The sequence below is a fragment of the Sinohyriopsis cumingii genome, chromosome 9 (assembly GCF_028554795.1).
Source record: "Sinohyriopsis cumingii isolate HCF-2022 chromosome 9, ASM2855479v2, whole genome shotgun sequence".
NCBI classification, from domain to species: domain Eukaryota; kingdom Metazoa; phylum Mollusca; class Bivalvia; order Unionida; family Unionidae; genus Sinohyriopsis; species Sinohyriopsis cumingii.
The window spans coordinates 59,596,687-59,615,237 of record NC_142969.1 but is presented as its reverse complement, the minus strand read 5'-3'; the positions used below and the strand labels follow the sequence as shown (position 1 = coordinate 59,615,237).

General features: G+C 36.6%; 1 protein-coding gene across 5 annotated transcripts in view; it reads right to left on the bottom strand.

Moving 5' to 3' along the window:
• The window catches only part of LOC149791897 (thrombospondin type-1 domain-containing protein 7B-like), a 151,674-nt gene extending 136,165 nt beyond the window's left edge, over window positions 1-15,509 (bottom strand). For all 5 annotated transcript variants that reach the window (XM_089970409.1, XM_089970412.1, XM_089970411.1 and 2 more), the window contains exons 1-3: window positions 15,011-15,509; window positions 10,263-10,529; window positions 2,264-2,367 (exon numbers count right to left, since the gene is read on the bottom strand). In XM_089970409.1, coding sequence (XP_089826535.1) covers window positions 2,264-2,367; window positions 10,263-10,529; window positions 15,011-15,372 — 733 coding nt within the window. In that variant the 5' untranslated portion in view covers window positions 15,373-15,509. The remainder of the gene's footprint in view (window positions 1-2,263; window positions 2,368-10,262; window positions 10,530-15,010) is intronic.
• Window positions 15,510-18,551: the final 3,042 nt, after the last annotated feature.

The window sequence follows — 18,551 nt, the reverse complement described above, 5'->3', positions numbered from 1 at the left end:
CATTTTCCCTAAAGACAGTGTACTTTAGATTAACTCGGGCTGATTTTTTTAGCACAAGGGACCAGTCATTTTAGTTAGCGTGTGCTTAGATCATTTACAGTTTCCACAAGTATAGTATCCAATGAAATTTCAGCCACAGTACACGAAAGTAACATAGAGGTATGCCAACATTCTCTCCAGTGTGCATGTTGCGAATGTAAACAACTTCGCCTTACACCCACCACTTTCTCAGAAGTTCATAATATCTGTAGAGCGCCCCCTAAAAGATAACACAGACTCTGCTCGGTGATCGGTACGAGTGCACTGTAGAAAGACTTTGTGACCGTAATGGTGAAAATAAAGATTAATTCGCCAGATTAGATTCATGCGATGGTCGTTCGAGAGTTATGCGTTGGTATGTTACTGTATTTGGAATGGATATGTGTAGCTTTTCATTCTTTTGGCGAGTCTGGAGCAATAAAAGACGCATGACAAAAGTCGAATTGAGCGGAGGTTGGGATCACGCTTGTACTGATTGTGTAAATTTATAGTACCGATAAGGTGATTTCATATTGTCAGAGATTTCATCGTACTTTATTTATAAATTCTCAGACTCCTGTGATTTAGCTATAGGAAAAAAGTAAATAATTCATATCAATATCACAAAAATCATATTTTACTTTGCTGTATATTATTATTCGAACAAAAATCATAATTCCTGTGTGTACACCGAGAACATGTAAATACACGTGTATTTCAGTGCTTATTTGTTGTTTTTTTAAATAGTGTATTTCGGTGTTTCTAGTAACCCTATATTTTTTTAATTTAGTTTTACTCCGTTTTGAAACACGATGTTTATTTCCGCCGAATGCTGTTTTCAAGGCCCAATGTCATATATGCTAAATATAGACAGTTCACCTTTCAACAATGAATGCATTCTGATGTAATAATGTCGGGTTTTTATCCGAGAAGGAACCAGGGGTAATGTGCTTGGCATTTTGAGAAATATTGATCGCCAGCACCCTCTAGTGCCTCCACCCACTCTTCACCCTAACCTGGTCTGTAAGTTACATAGAGATACTGCGTTTGTGAGTCTACGACACGTTCCTTCATTAATCTGAGATTAGTTGCAGATGAAATGTACCTTTCTACGTACCATTCACTCGAATCAACCGTATAAATCCTGTTCCATGGAAGAATTATACATTTGTCAACTAAAGTACAAAGTTTTTCGAAACATCAGATTGGAAACCTCCCGACTGAAGGGCTCTTGTGCGGCATACACAACACAGGGGCGTAAAATGATTGGCTCAATCCTTATTATTGATATTTTAAGCAACTAAACGAAATAGATTTCGTAGACTCATAATTAACTTTATTTGTTTCTAAACTGAAATGAGTTATTTTTATATTAAATAGTAACTTTTGAGCCAATCATTTTATGCTCCTGAGTTATGTGTGCCACATAAGCGATCTTCACAAAGTAAAATTTTTTGTTCTTTTGGATTTAAAATAGGATGCGTGTTTGTAGACGCATGTGCAATTCTTTCAAAAAGCACGATTCCAAAAGATGGTTTGAGTGATTGGTTAATACAAATTTACCTTTGCATATACCAATATTCTCAGGTTAATGCAGGAATGTGTCGTCCAGTGGGATACACACTATCTTTCTGTAAGTATCTCGAGTTGTACCTGAGCGTAAATTTGTCTCGGCAACCTAAATTCACGCTAGTCATTAAGTTTCTGAGTCCGTTTGGTGCAATGCATAAAAGTCAACGATGGCTCAATGAATAAAATAATATATCAGGAGCGAAAGGAGCGTTGGATTATGACCGAATGCTTTCATGGACGGGAATAAAAGCAGGAGATTGAGGGTCAGGTGTGAAACGAAATACATGTATTTGTAAATTACTTACCTTGTCCCTTTTAATATATGATAGATGGGGTATGCTGACAAAACGTGTGATAGAAGTAATCTGAGATAATTATGTCACTCAGTATGACTTCTTTTCTTTAGGCTATTGCTTTTTTGTGTCATCTACCTGTTATAGTATGATAAAAACCATATAGTGAACAATACTTTTGTACAGAGTTCCCAGTCACCTGTATAAAGTTCCTGACTTGTCGGAAGGGAGGGAAACTCACTCTTTATAAATATCATTTTAGCACGTCCATTACGTTTTCATAAGTTTCATAAGTGACTTTCGCATTTAAATTAATTTATTCTGCACAAGTTTACGTACGTAAAGGCAACCAATCGTAAACATCCTTGTTTTCTCCTTACCGTCTTCTACACATATGGCGCTGCGAGTTGACAGCCCAGCTTTGCATTGGTAGCTACCAGACGAAGCTTCACACTCTCCCCAGCTGCTGGTGATCCATTTTGCTCTGAAATTAATTACATAAAAAACATACAAGCTCAAAAAGCAAAAGAAGTATTTTATATTCCCGTATGAGTGCAAATGAATTTAATTTCCCTATTGATGTGGGCAAATAATTTCCCAACATCCGCAAAAACAATATAAGTTACAAGTGTAAAAACAACATTGTATTTTCTAATAAGAGAACTAGGGTTCACTTTCGAACAACATAATACAAATAGGTAACTTAAATTCGAGGCAATTGATATAGTAGTCAATCTGGGCTGATAAAATAATAGAATTTCGAACCCACACCTTTTTTCAGCCAGGAGTCCAGAACTCTATTTACTGAACAATCGCGTTTTCTGCCTTCATTAATCGCCTTTTGCGATATGCAAGCCATTTTAATCCCTAGCCCCAAACAAATGGGTCTCGTATAGGTAGAGCTTTTGTAAGTAAAACTAACATGGATGATGATGACAAAAACGATAAATGATGTGTGTTTAGTGTATTATTATTATTTTTTGTTGTTGTTGTTGCTTACCCCGTTTCATTGACTGTGACTGCTAGTATGCATCCTGTTCAATGGCAAAATATGCATGCGACATGTAAAAACTACATCTGAAATATTGTTTTCTAAACAATGCCTCTAATCTGAGTAGAATTCACACACACACACACACACACACACACAGAACTTTGTATTTCACAATAAAAACATTTCTCGCTTTTTTTTGAACGTCAAAAAGGCTGTAAGGAGCGGAGCAAATATAGACATACAGCCTAGTATGTTCAGTTGGAGAAAAGTATAAAAAGTACGGTCTTACTCAAATCCACGCCGTCTTCCACAGTTCTTATCGAAAACCCATTCATTATAAGTTCCTAATTTTGACTATCATTTGATTGACATGGTAATTAATAAAACTCCTTCGATGCTAATCACCAGTAACTAATATTGGACAGCAAGAAGTATATTACTATAGTCAAAACATTTTCTTTTATGCAGTTTAAAAACTGTTGGGTGACCACATCTTGCAAAAGAATCGATTCTTTTTTCTGCAGTTCAGAAATTGTGTCCGTACTTAAAGTGAAAGAAGTTACACAGGAAATTAATGTATCTCTCAATTTTCTGGTATTTTTTCTTTAATTCACCGTTGTAGATTGCAGTATTGTAAAATACCACAGTCACAGACACGTTTGGAGAAAAATAAAACATAAGCAGAAGCTGTGTGAATTAAGAAAAAGTGGTCAATTCAATATTCATTTTTCTATCATGAAACAAATATGCACCTTTGTATTATCCGTTCTTATATCTACAACTATTATGAAAAATTACATATAAAGCGGGGAAATTCCGTACTATATCACTGGACAACAAATTTTTACAAAAGTCATGTTACTGAAATAAAATTAGTCAATTCTTATCAATTTTTATGTGCTGAACACGAATATGACAGTCAAATTGCAAAATTGGCTCTAGTTTTTTTGTAATCTGCAAGAAATTAATGTTTACATAACGAAATGCATTCCAATAGTAAAAGGTCAACTGTAATAGCCTACCTATAAAAAATCAAGTCATTGACTACATCTTAGATTTCTTCGCCTGTCTCTTGTACAGCTGTTCGGGAGCATCTCTGAGGAGTGTCCAGCAGTAGTCAGCCAGCATTGTAGTGGACCATTTTCCCTGGTATCTTTGTTCCATTGTTGTGATATCTTGATGAAAACGTTCGCCGTGTTCATCACTAACAATACCACAGTTGCTAGGAAAGAAATCCAAATGGGAATGAAGGAAGTGAATCTTTAGAGACATATTGCAGCCAAGTTTCTTATACTTCATCAACATGTCTTCTACTAGTTCCTTATAGTTTTCTGCCCTAACATTTCCGAGGAAGTTTGTAGAAACTAGGCGAAAAGCATTCCATGCTTGTTTCGCGTCACCTTCCAGCAAGTTGTTGAACCGGTCATCTTTGAAAAGCTCTCGAATCTGAGGACCCACAAAAACTCCCTCTTTAATCTTTGCTTCGCTGAGTCGAGGGAATTTTTCATGCAGGTATCGGAATGCTGGCAAAGTCCGGTCAATGGCTTTCACGAAGTTCTTCATCAAACCTAGTTTGATGTGAAGGGGTGGTAGCAAGATTTTCTGAGCCTCAACCAGAGCTGGGTGTTGGATATTCTTCTCTCCAATGGCTACATTCTGCCTGTGAGTCCATTCCTTCCTCATGTAGTGCATTTCCCTTGCTCGGCTATCCCACTCGCATAAGAAACACATGTATTTTGTATATCCTTGCTGCAGTCCCATTAAAAGGGCAACTACCTTCAAATCACCACAGAGGTGCCAGCTGTACTTGTTATACTCAATGGAATTCAGTAGCTGCCTTAAGTTATCGTATGTCTCTTTCATGTGGACAGCATACGCTACTGGAATAGATGGAAGAATGTTTCCATTGTGCAAAAGCACAGCCTTGAAACTCAGTTTCGAAGAGTCCACAAATAGTCTCCATTCTTGTGGGTCATGAGTGATTTTTAAAGCATTCATGAGGCCCTCAATATCGGAACAGAATATCAGATTACTTTCCTTTCTGAAGAAAGGCTCCAATTGCTGGTGGCGCTTTCGATATGCAGTAATTGTGACATCTTCTTCTAGAAGATTCCATTGTTGGAGTCTTGATCCTAGCAATTCTGCCTTGTTCTTTGATAAGTCCAAATCACGAATCAGGTCATTTAGTTCTTCCTGTGTTATTCTGTGTGGGGTTGATGATGCACCACAGTGAAAATCTGGATCACTGCATGCAGATGGACCAGGAGAAGAACAGGTCGACTCACCTTTGTCTTCGTCAGATGAATCAAGAGAATATTCTGCTGGAGGTTCTGGAATAGGAAGTCCCTCACCATGTGGAACTGGTCTCAATGCAGACGGAATGTTTGGGTAGACTATTCTCGACTTCTTTCGCTTCGTTATTCCGCCGGAAAGAGGAGGAACCAAGCAGAAGTAACAGTCATTTAGGTGGTTGCTTGGCTCTCTCCACACCATTGGGACTGCAAACGGCATTGATGACCTTTTGCAATTCAACCACTGTGAAAGCTGTGTTGTACATGTAGCACAGCATATATGCGGAGCCCAAGGCTTGTCTTGGTCACCAACCTTGCATCCGAAGTAAAGATGATATGCCTTCTTCACTTGAGAATTGATACTTTTCTTCTGGTTGGCAAATGTCACTTCCCCACAAATATAGCAAAAATTGTCCGCGGTATTAACACACTTTCGAGGCATTACTGTTCTTTATTGTACGTAAATGGATAAAATAATAAGTTTTATGTAACAGTAGCTTGAACTGTCTCGCACAACGTCTAAAATATTTTAAATGCTGAACCTATCTGATTGGGCTTTATATAGTACACTGCTTGCGTCAGCTTCAGCAGCCGCCTGGCATTAGTATAATAGGCCTACACATGTATAGTACACTGCTGACGTCAACTTACTTCAGCAGCCGCATGGCATTAGTATTGCATTGCATCAGAAAATGATGCAATCAACTGTGGATGATGTGAGCATGATGGTATTATGCAATGTTACATCATTATTCCAGATGTTGCTGCAGTCCTACTGGAGAAATTTACACAGTGAAACATAGAAAATGAGGTATATGAATATCTTCAAAACGAGAGCCAATACAAATTTTTCACGGTTATATTCGTGTTCGGCACACCAAAATACTACAGATTAGGGCCTTTTCAAGTCAGTAATGATTTCACTGTTGACCAGTGTATTCATTGATCTTCATCATGTAACTCGCCTGCAAGCAACCATACGTGCGGACATATAGCACAGATTTGCTATTGTAGGTTTAACGCCAATATTTGGCTCACGGCGGAGTAAGAACCGGAAAACTACTGGGAAGAACCACCGATCAACGGGAAGCTACTGGAAGGCTTTCTTACATAACCCCGTTGCCAAACCGAGAATCAAACCACGCGGACAGAGGTGACACGTACGTGTTCTACAAAGTTAAATGCCTTACATACGGCTACCGGGGGGATCTCATGTAAAATAGGTGGGATGTATATTAAAATAAAAATAAAAATGAGTCCTTAAATAACTCGTGCCTGTAATGCAAAGCCAGTATATATATATATATATATATATATATATATATATATATATATATATATATATATATATATATATATATATATATATATATGTGTGTGTGTGTGTGTGTGTGTGATGAAATCACTCAAACGCAGTTAATCTGGCTTTTCACGGGCCGTCGATAATGGGATTTTTCTTTCTTTTAATGAATAAAACATTAATACAACTCAGTACATTATAAGGGAATCGCATCACATCGCTATGCACTCTGAACAGGCTACACGCCATGTCCTAATTATTTTGTCTAAATATTGGCCGTCTCGCACTATTTAAAGATAGTTCTGATTATGCTGTTTTCAACATATCTACTAGTCCGATAAATCAACCACCCAGCTCTGTGTTGATACTGATGGAGGATATGTGGGTATGATGTTGCTTGTTTATTAAAATGTGCAATTTTTCTGCATGCAAATCTTTTCGGAACAAACCTGCGTACCTCTTCGTTACGGATCACTGCCATCTCACCTCTGTCTGCGGCGGTTCGAGTCTAAGATTCAGCCAATGTGGGTATGTGAGAAAGCTTGCCAGTAGCTTCTCGTGGGTCGGTGGTTCTTTCCGGGGTTTTCTCTGGTTCTTCCTCCACCATTAATACTGGCCGCCATGTATAGCCTATCATGTGCTGCAAAATGGCGTTAAACCCCACAACAACAACAACAACAACAACAAACCTGCGTACACTTTACACGCATACCGGTAATTGGTAACTGCCATATATAGTCCTATTATATAAGCCCTCGAGCCTGATATTTGTTTTAGGCGTCGAGGTATTACTGACTAAATAAGGCGCTCTGTAGCGTGTTCCGATGATGATAACATCGGAACGGTAAGTAAGACTTTCAGGAATATCTCGCACACTTGGCAGCCCATATCGGCGCTTTTCTAGAAATAGGTTATAATGTTTTAATCCAACTCTACCTACGGTGATGTCTTTTTCTTAATAAATTCAAATTCCCACACAAGCAAATGGACATGTTTTCAAATTCTGTTGGCCTACAATTCAGGAGGCTGGAACGCAATGGAAGCCGGGAACACCGAAACCGGTTAACGATTTCGTAGTTTTCATTGGGTTAGAATTTTTAAAGAAATGCGTGTTTGTGTGCAATTTTGGATTTTTAGCGTAGCTTTAACAATGTTTCAGTCATATCGCTGCAATGTATGCAATGTGGCAGTTTATACTGATATCTAGAACCGGGACATCATGCTGCAGACATGTTATACTCAGTCACTTTATCCTGACCAGTCATAACACAAACATTTTAATGCTGAGCGCCTTGCGAGGCAGCTGTAAGTACCATTTTTATAAGTCTTTGGTATGACTCGGCCGAGGTTCGAACCCGCGACCTCTCGCATCTGAGAAGGATGCTATAACCATCAGGCCACCGGAGCGGTCTGAGCAGAGGTGAGATGACTGTGATCAGTAAAAACGAGCGCTTCAGATCACTCGACCACCAGGGGTCCCTGTATAAAATGGCAGCAGTCGATAAAATTGTATGCAAAAATTCATCTCTTCTTCTTCTTCTTCTTCTTCTTCTTATTATTATTATTATTATTAGTAGTAGTAGTAGTAGTAGTAGTAGTTGTAGTGTGTGATTTGGACTTTTTAACGTAGCTTTAACAATTTTTCAATCATATCGCTACAGTGTGGCAGTTTATAGTGATGTCTAGCACTGGGGCATCATGCCGCAGACATGTAGCACGATGTCCCACCCAGTCACATTATCCGGACACCAGGCCGACCAGTCCTAACACTAACCTCTTAATGCTGAGCGCCAAGCGAGGCAGCTGTAAGTACCATTTTTGTAAGTCTTTGGAGTAGTAGTAGTAGTGGTAGTAGTAATAGTAGTATCACATGTGGTGGCAATTGTTCATTTCAGTTTAGTGTTTGAATAAGTGCCATTCAAAAGAGTCAGGTTTATGAATAGATATGTACTCAAATAGACCACATCAATTCCAAAATTTAGCTTGCACAATTTTCCTTTCTCTAATTTTTGGCCAGAATGAAGAAATCAATAACAAACAATAACAATGGTCCAAACCAAGCTGTTTGCAGCACAATCGAACGGCACATGCGGCAGCGTCATAATATAAGTGGCAGACCCCATCATTCTAACCAGGACATTTTTTCTTCCTTTTACCTCAGGATAATTAACTTTCATTAAACTAATTAAAATAATTAATTATTATCTGGACAAATTAGAACAAAAATATTATTTGTTTAACCTACTTTTAGGACGGGAATTTCTTGAACAAAATCCCATGCTCTCCTCCCCGAATATTAAATGGTCGTACTGCTTGCTCCCAGTAATAAGTGAACCTCGATGGACTGTAGTACTTGATTATACTATACGTTAGTTCCAACTTTACTTTGACAGGTTATTTTATATAGTATTGATGAGAATGACGGCTGAAAATCTAATATAATTAAGGATGACAGTGATTGTTATTTTGGTTATAGCTAAATATGTTTGTCCCTTGAATCACCCCACGAACCACATCCGAAGGTAATGGACCGATGTTTTCATTACATCCAAAGAAATAATTCACGAAAAATATATAATATCCGGATGGTACGTTAATTATTATAACCAGATGCCTGTTTTAAATATGTTCATTTCGCTACTTTTTAGACAGGAGTTTTATAGTTTTCTTGAAAACTAATTATACTTCCGAAAAACTCATTAACTATAAGGTTCATTAACTCATCATGGTACTTCCCATAGTCGGGATGCTAATTACAAAAAAATAAGTTTAACTTTGGAGAAACATTTCACCTAGAATGATATATTAATCAAGATACTTTCTATGTTTGTTTTGCGTTTTTGTATCAAATGCATTTCATGTTAGCCACCAATATTATAAAATCGCATTAACGCTCGTGTGTGTGTGTGTGTGTGTGCTTTACCGGACCAGCAATTAGTTTATCAATATCAATGTAAATCAGTGTTTTTCAAAAGCGAATTAGGGGCCGTCCATTTAGTACGTACGCATGGAGGGGGAGGGGGTTAACCCAAATGCATACATTTGCGTATGGGGGGGGGGGTCTACTGATAATGTACGTACGCATAGGAAACGGGGGTGTGTGTGGTGAAACCGCGATACTAATTTGTCTAATACGTAACCTGTTCGACTGGTTCAGTCGGCGTTTGAATTTTAGCGGACACTAGACAAACTTGTTAAAGTTATGCAGCTTATTTCTTTGATGCAGCCAGACATTTAACGTCGGTGGACTATCTGTTTTATTAAACATGTTAATACTATTAATCCTTAATCGTTTCTGCGTGGATTAAATATAGGCCATTCTATAGAATGGGGGGGGGGGGGTTTGCGTCAAGCGTACCTACGCAGGTGGCAGGGTGGGTGGGTTAAAAAGTTCGCATGTGTACAGGGAAGGGAAGCCGTCAAGCTTTGCCAGATTTTTGCGTACGTACTAAATGGATGGCCCCTTACTGTGTTTCGACCCTACAATTTTGTCTTCAAGGCTGTTTTCTGTGCAGAACTCTGATCTGCTGGTCCGGTTCATAATATACATACGTTATATGTCACTGGGTTACATTAATAGATTAACATCGGAAATGTATCTGATATTATACATAAGACAACCAATATAATAATAAATCTACACCTAAATCCAACGAAGAATGTTTCCAAAGGAAGAAGGAAAATCAAATCTGTACTTTGTACATGAAAAAGTATTTATAACTGAGTAGGAAAAACATGATACTGCACTCATTTCAGCAGATATGTATACCTTATTGGTCTGATCCACTTCTTACCTTGGGCATAGAGTATCTACAGAGCCTTTGACCTCAAACTGGTTTTCTAGCTCGGGACATGGTTTTCCGGATCCCATCGGAATCTGAATGACACTTCGCGTCCGGGTCATATACCCGGGTCTTTTGTTGCCAAGGTGATCGATGCAGCTGCCATTGATCGGTTTCCATGCCGACCATTCGGATACGATGCAGTCTTGTGGAATGATGCAAGTTTGGATTGTGGCAAGAATGTGAGCGTCTAAAATGCTGATAGAATCTGTACAATACCTGAAGAACAGGAAGAAAGAATGAAAGAAAAAAGAAAATGATTATTCATCTTTTTTAGATTTCAGTCTTGTCTCCATGCATTTGGGCATTGAATAATTGCTGTCAGTTTGATAATATTGTTAATAGTTTCCAAATCCATATGTTTGAAGGATCGATATCATGTATGTATTTTCACCGAGTATGTTTGGACACGAGATACGATTTAATGTCAATCAAATACAAAAGTTTCTTCAAATATAATCTCTGCGAGAAAATAGGTTTCGATCAAAAGCAGTTTTTTATATAAAAAAATTTACAAACAAAACCCATAAAATAACCGACTGTACTTACGTTTGCCGCAAACACAGTCAAACAAAAGCAACGCTTTAATTTAACTGAAGACTACGTATTTATGTCGTATTTATGTCATCATAAATATTAATTTTATTTGACAGATCAGTTATAGTACTTTAATTTTCCTTAATTCCCGAGTAAATACATTCACGCGTCAGTGCAGTAATCGGATAAGAATTTCATGAGATAAATATGTAGAACTAGATATAATGGATCAGATTTTCTTAAATAGGGGATTTACCATACGGTTTGGAAATGAATGTGCAGAAATTATAACCAAACAGCGCTCCGGTAAACTGAACATCGATGGACAGATTAAATGATAAATCACGAATGAATTTTTGACAGTTCACCAAGAACAAAAAATGAAGACTGTAAAATATATTCGACTTCGACGCTAAAAGCTAGGAACTGATGTACTTTACACCAAAATGTTGCCCCCAAAAGCGATATTTTTGGCCTGAAATCAAAGTTCCTTATTCTGGAATATCAAAGTTATGATAAAATCGTACCATAAAACCAATCTCAAAGCAAGGCTTAGCATGTGAAGCTCCAGCACATAGTATAATAGTTTTATTTCACAATATATAAATACACAAATTTCATAACTAAGGAAGAAAAAAAAAAAAGGAAATTTGCATTTTAATTTCATCACGGTGTGAATTCGTCTATTTTCTAAATGTTTTGTCGTACTTGATATAGATATTTTAAGAGGCCCTGCCCTCTTGACAAAATAATCATTGACTAGTTATTAATTTCGGAGTTTGCATCGACAATGCAATCCACGAAAATTGACTCCCCACGAAAACTACTAAATGCAGCGTATTTAAAAGGGAATTACGCACCATTAGTTTCTAATATACTGGAAATAGAAATGTTTCATAAATGTAAAGCAGGAAAGTCGAGTCACAGACTCGTTTATAATTATACACCTTTAAATTTCCATCACCTCTAGCATGTCAGCTTATTGTTATAAAAACCATACGAATACTGTCGATTTTAAGTCACAGTTACCTATTTTAAGTACCAAACAGTTTACATGAAACATTTAAATGGTAAAGAACAAGTATTTTTGTCCCTTCTTTGTTATTTTCGCCCCGTTACATCAATTACACACCATATCTTTCGAAATTCAAAGCGCGCGATTGGTTTTCAGATAAGATGAAAACATTCTGGACTATGGTGTTATGGATTTATTCATCCGTCTATTACATTGGTCTTTGTACATAAGGACATTGTAATCATCTATTTTATTAATAAATTAATCCGTTGAGATTCGTATCGCTTTTGCATAACTGTGAACTCAGCAGTTCCCATACTTTAAATAAGTTATGTCCCCCCCCCCCAACGTAATTTGTGTTCTTATATGAAGTTTGCAATAATTTTGCAGGAATAAGATTTTCAATAGCTTTGTGTGTTTGGTTTACTGATCCAAGTTGTTCATCTATAAATATTTGGAAAGCTTCTTTCATCTAAAACTAGATCAATCTGCACGTGCAGCATTAAGAAAGACGCGCTGAATAAATACAAAACAGTGAGAGACCAAAGACAAGACAAATGGGCCAATATACAAGATTGTATTCAAAAACTGACGTGGATACATTAAAAACAGGTGATAATTGCATTCGATACATGAATAACTTTACACGGAGACTGGAAATGACGTTTCTTTCCACTGTTATTCCGTATACTGCAATGTTTGAGTTTGTTTCAAATGTGTTCAAGTGAAACAGACATTTCGAAACTTTTTTCTTTCTTAATATTCCCCGAACATCCAGCGGACTACCTTACATTTTGTTCTACTTGTTTTGTTGCCTCAATAAAAGTTTCAAGAAGGTAAACTTTGGATTATACAATTTTGGGGATAAGCAGAATTTTACAAAAATATGTTAAATGGAGAATAGGAAAAATGGATAGCCTAAAGAAAGGCAATATAAGCAGACAAGATGCATTTATATATAGTGATAATTCTGTCGATATAGTTAGAGTAAAAAAAAACCTACTGATTATTATATATAAGAAAGAAAAGAGAAAGAGGTATAGACCAGAGATTAAGAAACAGAAATGCTGAGTGTAAGAACATATATAATAGACATACATATAAATCTAATTAAATCAGTTTATGATAATATGTACAAAGTATAATAGAAAAAGATCATTCGAGATTGTGGATACATCAACTGATATTCATAAATGTATCTTAGCAATTTCAACCCACATGCTTTCTGAGCACCATTCAATTTTATTAGAAGCGACTTGGCTGAATCAACTTCAACGACTTCTGTTTGCTTTTCAAATCATTTCTGTATTTAAGAACGTTTTTTTTTTTTTTTCAAACTTACAGGAAAATATGCAACGGTAAGTCCATCCACCTATTTCAACTTATTAAAAACGCAGTAATAACAATTTCATATACGTAATCTCTAATGCAAAATGTGCTTGATACTTAGAAATGATACTTTACAAAGTTGAAGCTCGTTTCTATATATAATAAACAAGAGCGTTATACACGAATAGTTACTTTATAAATTGCCCATAGAAAAAAACAATTTGGTTTGCGTGTCGAAATCGCTTTGCTTTATCAAATTGATTCCATTACAGATAGGATTAATATATTATTATTGCTGAGTTCCAGCACGTAACTTACGTCCTATTATTTGACCACCTGTTTCAATGACGAGTAAATAACACTTCACTGACCGGACTATACGATCGAATTTGCTTCAGTAAGCGAAGGAACAGCTCTCTTGAATCACCTGTAAACTTATTTAGAATTTTCTCGCACAATCCGTTTCCAGACCAGAAGCGGCGAATCAACAACTTTGGTCGTCTGAAGTTAGATTTTGCGAGACTAACAATATATAAAATTATATTTCCTTCTAGATTGATTTTCACTTAGATGTTGAAACATCACGGATAGTCACTATTTGCATGATGCTGTGAAACATTACATACGACCAATAATGGTCTGCAATAGCTAACGAACATGAAACTAGAATAAACGCTTACAGTGAGTTTGCTAGTTATTTAAGGCGTAACATCATATGTCGGAATCGGAACATACTCGAGCTTTTTCAGCCAAACACCGGAGAAAACACTTCATAAACCTTGAAGAAAAATTCTTGTCTTATTCAAAGGCGATAGTGGCGATAGTTTATAGTGATCGAATATGCAACATTAGCCGCCATTGTATCTATCGTGTTTACAACACGAGGTTATGTGAACATCTTACACTATCGTAGTTTTCAATGCGCGGGACTCGACCGTGAAGACATTTTAATCACCTTAACATTCCCAAATTTCTTTTGTTTTCCAAGCACAAACTCACTAGAGAAACTTCATGTTTTACTGAACTTGTGCAAATAACTTCATAATAATGCCTTTGATATGCTTTCATTGTGCCCTGCATCCTTTAGCGGTTGCCCGAGTTTTCCGCCGTTTGCGGGCTATTTACGTGCTTTTTAGTCTGTATCACTACATCGATGTATTTCCTAGTCTCGTTCAACCATAGTCTAGCTTGGCTCCGTGGTAGCTTTCTATAATAGGGTCTTGAAAAATACCAAGTTTTTCTGGTAACGTCCGAACAAGTCTTTCCGAAAGAAACAAATCGGAATAGCGATTGTACTACCTGATATAAGATGATATCTTACGAAATTAGGATGATAATATGACGTTTTATACATGGCCATTTTCATACGCCGATTGCGCCACACCTCCCACATCGGCAGTGGTTTTAAATAAATCCTTTAAAGTTAACAATATTATTTGGGTGTGAGAGATTGCAGAAAATGTGTAAAAAAATTGAAGGTACGGAGATAAGTCTTTAAAGGTTCAGTATTACCTAAGCGCTTGCTATCGATAATATCAATCCATTAAAGATTTTACTAGATCCAAGTATGGCTAAGATTCCAGACAGCCAGATGTGGTTGAACGAGGCTAATTATTTCGAGGGTGCAATTTTGTAGAAAATTCAAAAGATGTTCCAATTGTACATGTTGACCTCCAATTCGCTTATCGGCAGATGTTCTGCTTCCCTGATGTAAAGTAAACAGCTTCCTCTGAAAATGTACATGCATATTTAAAACGCAATTTGCCGGGTTTAATTTTAGCCAAGCTTTTCTCAATACATGTGTCATCAAGTAGCTTACCTTAAGTTAACAGAAGGTCCATAACTATGGAGACAATCGATGGTCCGCCTTTGATACCCAGTGAGTGGATGAACCTTCTTGATCTTCTGGTCGTCGAATGCGATACATTTCTCAAATGGACCAATCTTATACGTGTAAGAATCTGAACAATTTAAGCATGGAGACATCTCAGAAAAAGGAGGGCATTCAGCGCCCTCATTCGCAGGGGGGACAATTATGGTGCGAAGTTTGGTACTATTGACCCTAATACAATTATCACATTGGCTCCAGGGAGTAAATTTGCTGACCACGCAGTCCTGAGGACATTTCAGTTCACACACTTGCTCAGTGACTGGTTTGCTCTCGAAGAATGAGCAGGCCATGTCATCCTCTGGTAGACCTGTTTCTTTCCAGACACAAGTTACATTTCTATATTGAACACCACCCTTTCGGGAGCATATTTCATAAGAAGAATTTAGCTTACATTCACTCCACAAATAAGCAACCCATCGTAATTTGTTACGATGCTCATCACAAACTTTAAAACAGCTTCTGGTGATTGCTGGTTTAGCATTTTGCGGACAGTATTCCTCCGCGACGGTTGTGAAGCTGTCTTTTTCTCCGCACCATACAGAACGGTTCTGGATTCCACCGCGTCCACACACATTATTTCTGCATTCCCGCTGCCACAAACCTGCGAGAAAAAAAGAGCTATTTTTTAAAATAAAATGTCTTCGTCAAATAACATACTAAAATTAAACTGAGTTAAAATCACCATGGTAATTTGTATTTAACATCTCTTTGTTGAGGCATATTTAAAACTGGTCTTTTTTCATTCATACTGATTCGAAGTTTCCAGTTTGAAATCAAGATTCACTATTTAAATATTTCTTTACAAATTTTCGAGGTTTATTAAAGTCAAGCATTACGAATGTAAAGGTTGTAGTTGGATACGAATTGACGGTACTATTATACCAGTACGTATCAAAATATAACATTAGAAATGCATGTCTTCAGGTATTTCGCTTACTCGCATACCAACCTATTTCATATTCTACTGGTTGATGATATTTTTCCTTTCTTCAAGTATAACATTAAAGATCAATGGCCACCTATATTGTACAAACGTGTGATATTATTATAGACATAAAAAACGCATTTGTTATGTATGCACACAATAAAAATGTTTAATTAGACTTAAAAATCCGCTTTATCAAACGAAAAAATTATTCGACAATCTCCGTAAACAATCGGTAGTTTCCGCGTACTAAAAACGGATCTGGCGTACATTTATTCCTTCTATTCAACCTAGCCATTAAAGTGTTTAATTTCCCCACATAAACGTCAATGTGATACATCTTACGATCATGCTTTGCACATCAAATCAGAAGAAAAAAAAAGTGGATTGAAACTGTGGGATCGAATAGGGCGAGGGATGGGAAAGTTGTAACATTTATGCCGGATTATATATATATATATATATATATATATATATATATATATATATATATATATATATATATATATATATATATGACAAAATGTTTTTAATTTTTTTATTGGTGGTAAAATGGAATATATTTTAGGAAAAATTGAACAAATTTATACAAACTAAACTATCTTGATATTCTTTAAAAGAAATTAAACATACTTCGTCCCGTACACACACACACACACACACACACACACATATATATATATATATATATATATATATATATATATATATATATATATATATATATATATATATATATATATATATATGAGAGAAAACACAAACAGACATAACCTGCTTCTTCTAATTAAAATATTTATATACATTTTGTTTGTTAAAAAATATATTCATCTGCACAACGACATTCTCAATTTAAGTCATCCGGTCAAATTATCAATAATTTATAAAACAATAATACTTAACAGATAATATTTTACAGAATACGTATACATTTTTCTGAGAGTAGCGTGCATGAGATATTATAACAAATATATTTGACTTTAATCTTCAGGTTATAACAGTGCTGCATATAATACACACTCGATTACACATGGGGGTGTGTGTGTGTGTGTGTGTGTGTGTGTGAGAGAGAGAGAGAGAGAGAGAGAGAGAGAGAGAGAGAGAGAGAGAGAGTGAGAGAGAGAAAGAGCGAATAATGCTGAGCATTCTGTCAGTGTTTAGTTGCTGCAGTATGAAGCTCTTACTAGTTAATGTTATTGTTTGTTTTTATTTTTCAAGTTGATGTCTTAGTGTACGCTCGCGTAAACTGAAAACTTGTCATTACTAGTCAATATCGTCAATCATATTTGCTCCATTATTCCATACAACTAAGAAAGGAAATAACTGTGTTGAATTTGTCCCCCCCCCCCCACCGGCACGGTACAGTAAAATAGGTAAACAAACACTTATTTGAAAACAAAAAAAATGAAAGAAACTAACCGTGCATTTTTATCATTTATTGCTTATTTTTTCATCACGCGAAATTTATTAAAGAAAAAATATATCCATGAACTCCGTATATGTAGTGTGTCTCGCTTATGTCAGATAACAAAATTGCAAAAGAGACGAGAATATCACCCAACTGCTTGAAGGCACCTGCCATTCACGCATGATAAGTTATACGGTGTAAAATGTCCAAGATCGTATTTGTATCCAGGTTAAATAAACGACGGTATCTCGCAAATAAAAATCATTATTTGAAAATACACTCACTGTGAGTGCAAATGATAATCTTTTTGCTAGTATGGGTTACAAAGGTATTATTAGAAGATGTTACTGGTGTGTATACTATGCCCGTTTGTATCAATTATGATTACATATGGCAAACACATAGAAGCCCGGGTGATGAATAAACCCATCTGGCAGCGAGCAATAAACTCCTTGCTTAAACTTACCGACAGGATATCAAATACAAAGCAAGCCAGCCACGGAAACTGACCTTGGATTCTTTTAAGCGTGCAGATATTATTTTTATGAAGTCGGCCGACATAAGGAAGCCAACTCTGGTTCCTTTGGATTCTTTTAAGTATGCCATTTTTTATATGTTTTTAATTACAAAGGTCGGCCGACAATGGGAAGGCAGCATTGATTCCTTTTTACCAATATTAACGGGAAGATATACGGCTGAAGAGTAAATTAGTTTTCAATAGTTTCATTATCGCTCCAGTGGCCTAGTGGTTAGAGCGTCTGCCTCGGATGCGGGAGGTCGTAGGTTCGACACCTGACCGAGTCATACCAAAGACTTACAAAACTGGTACTAACAGCTGCCTTGTTTGGCGCTCAGCATTAAGAGGTTAGTGTTAGGACTGTTCGGCCTGGTGTCAGGATAATGTGACTGAGTGAGACGTCATACTACATGTCTACGGCATGATGCCCCAGTGCTAGACATGACTATAAACTGTCACAATGCAGACATCGTAGCGATATGACTAAAAAATTGTTAAAGCTACGTTAAAAATCTAAATCACACACACACACACACACACACACACACACACACACACACACACACACAGAGTAGTTTCATCTAAATGTTCCCTGTCCATAGTTTATAGTGTTTTATTT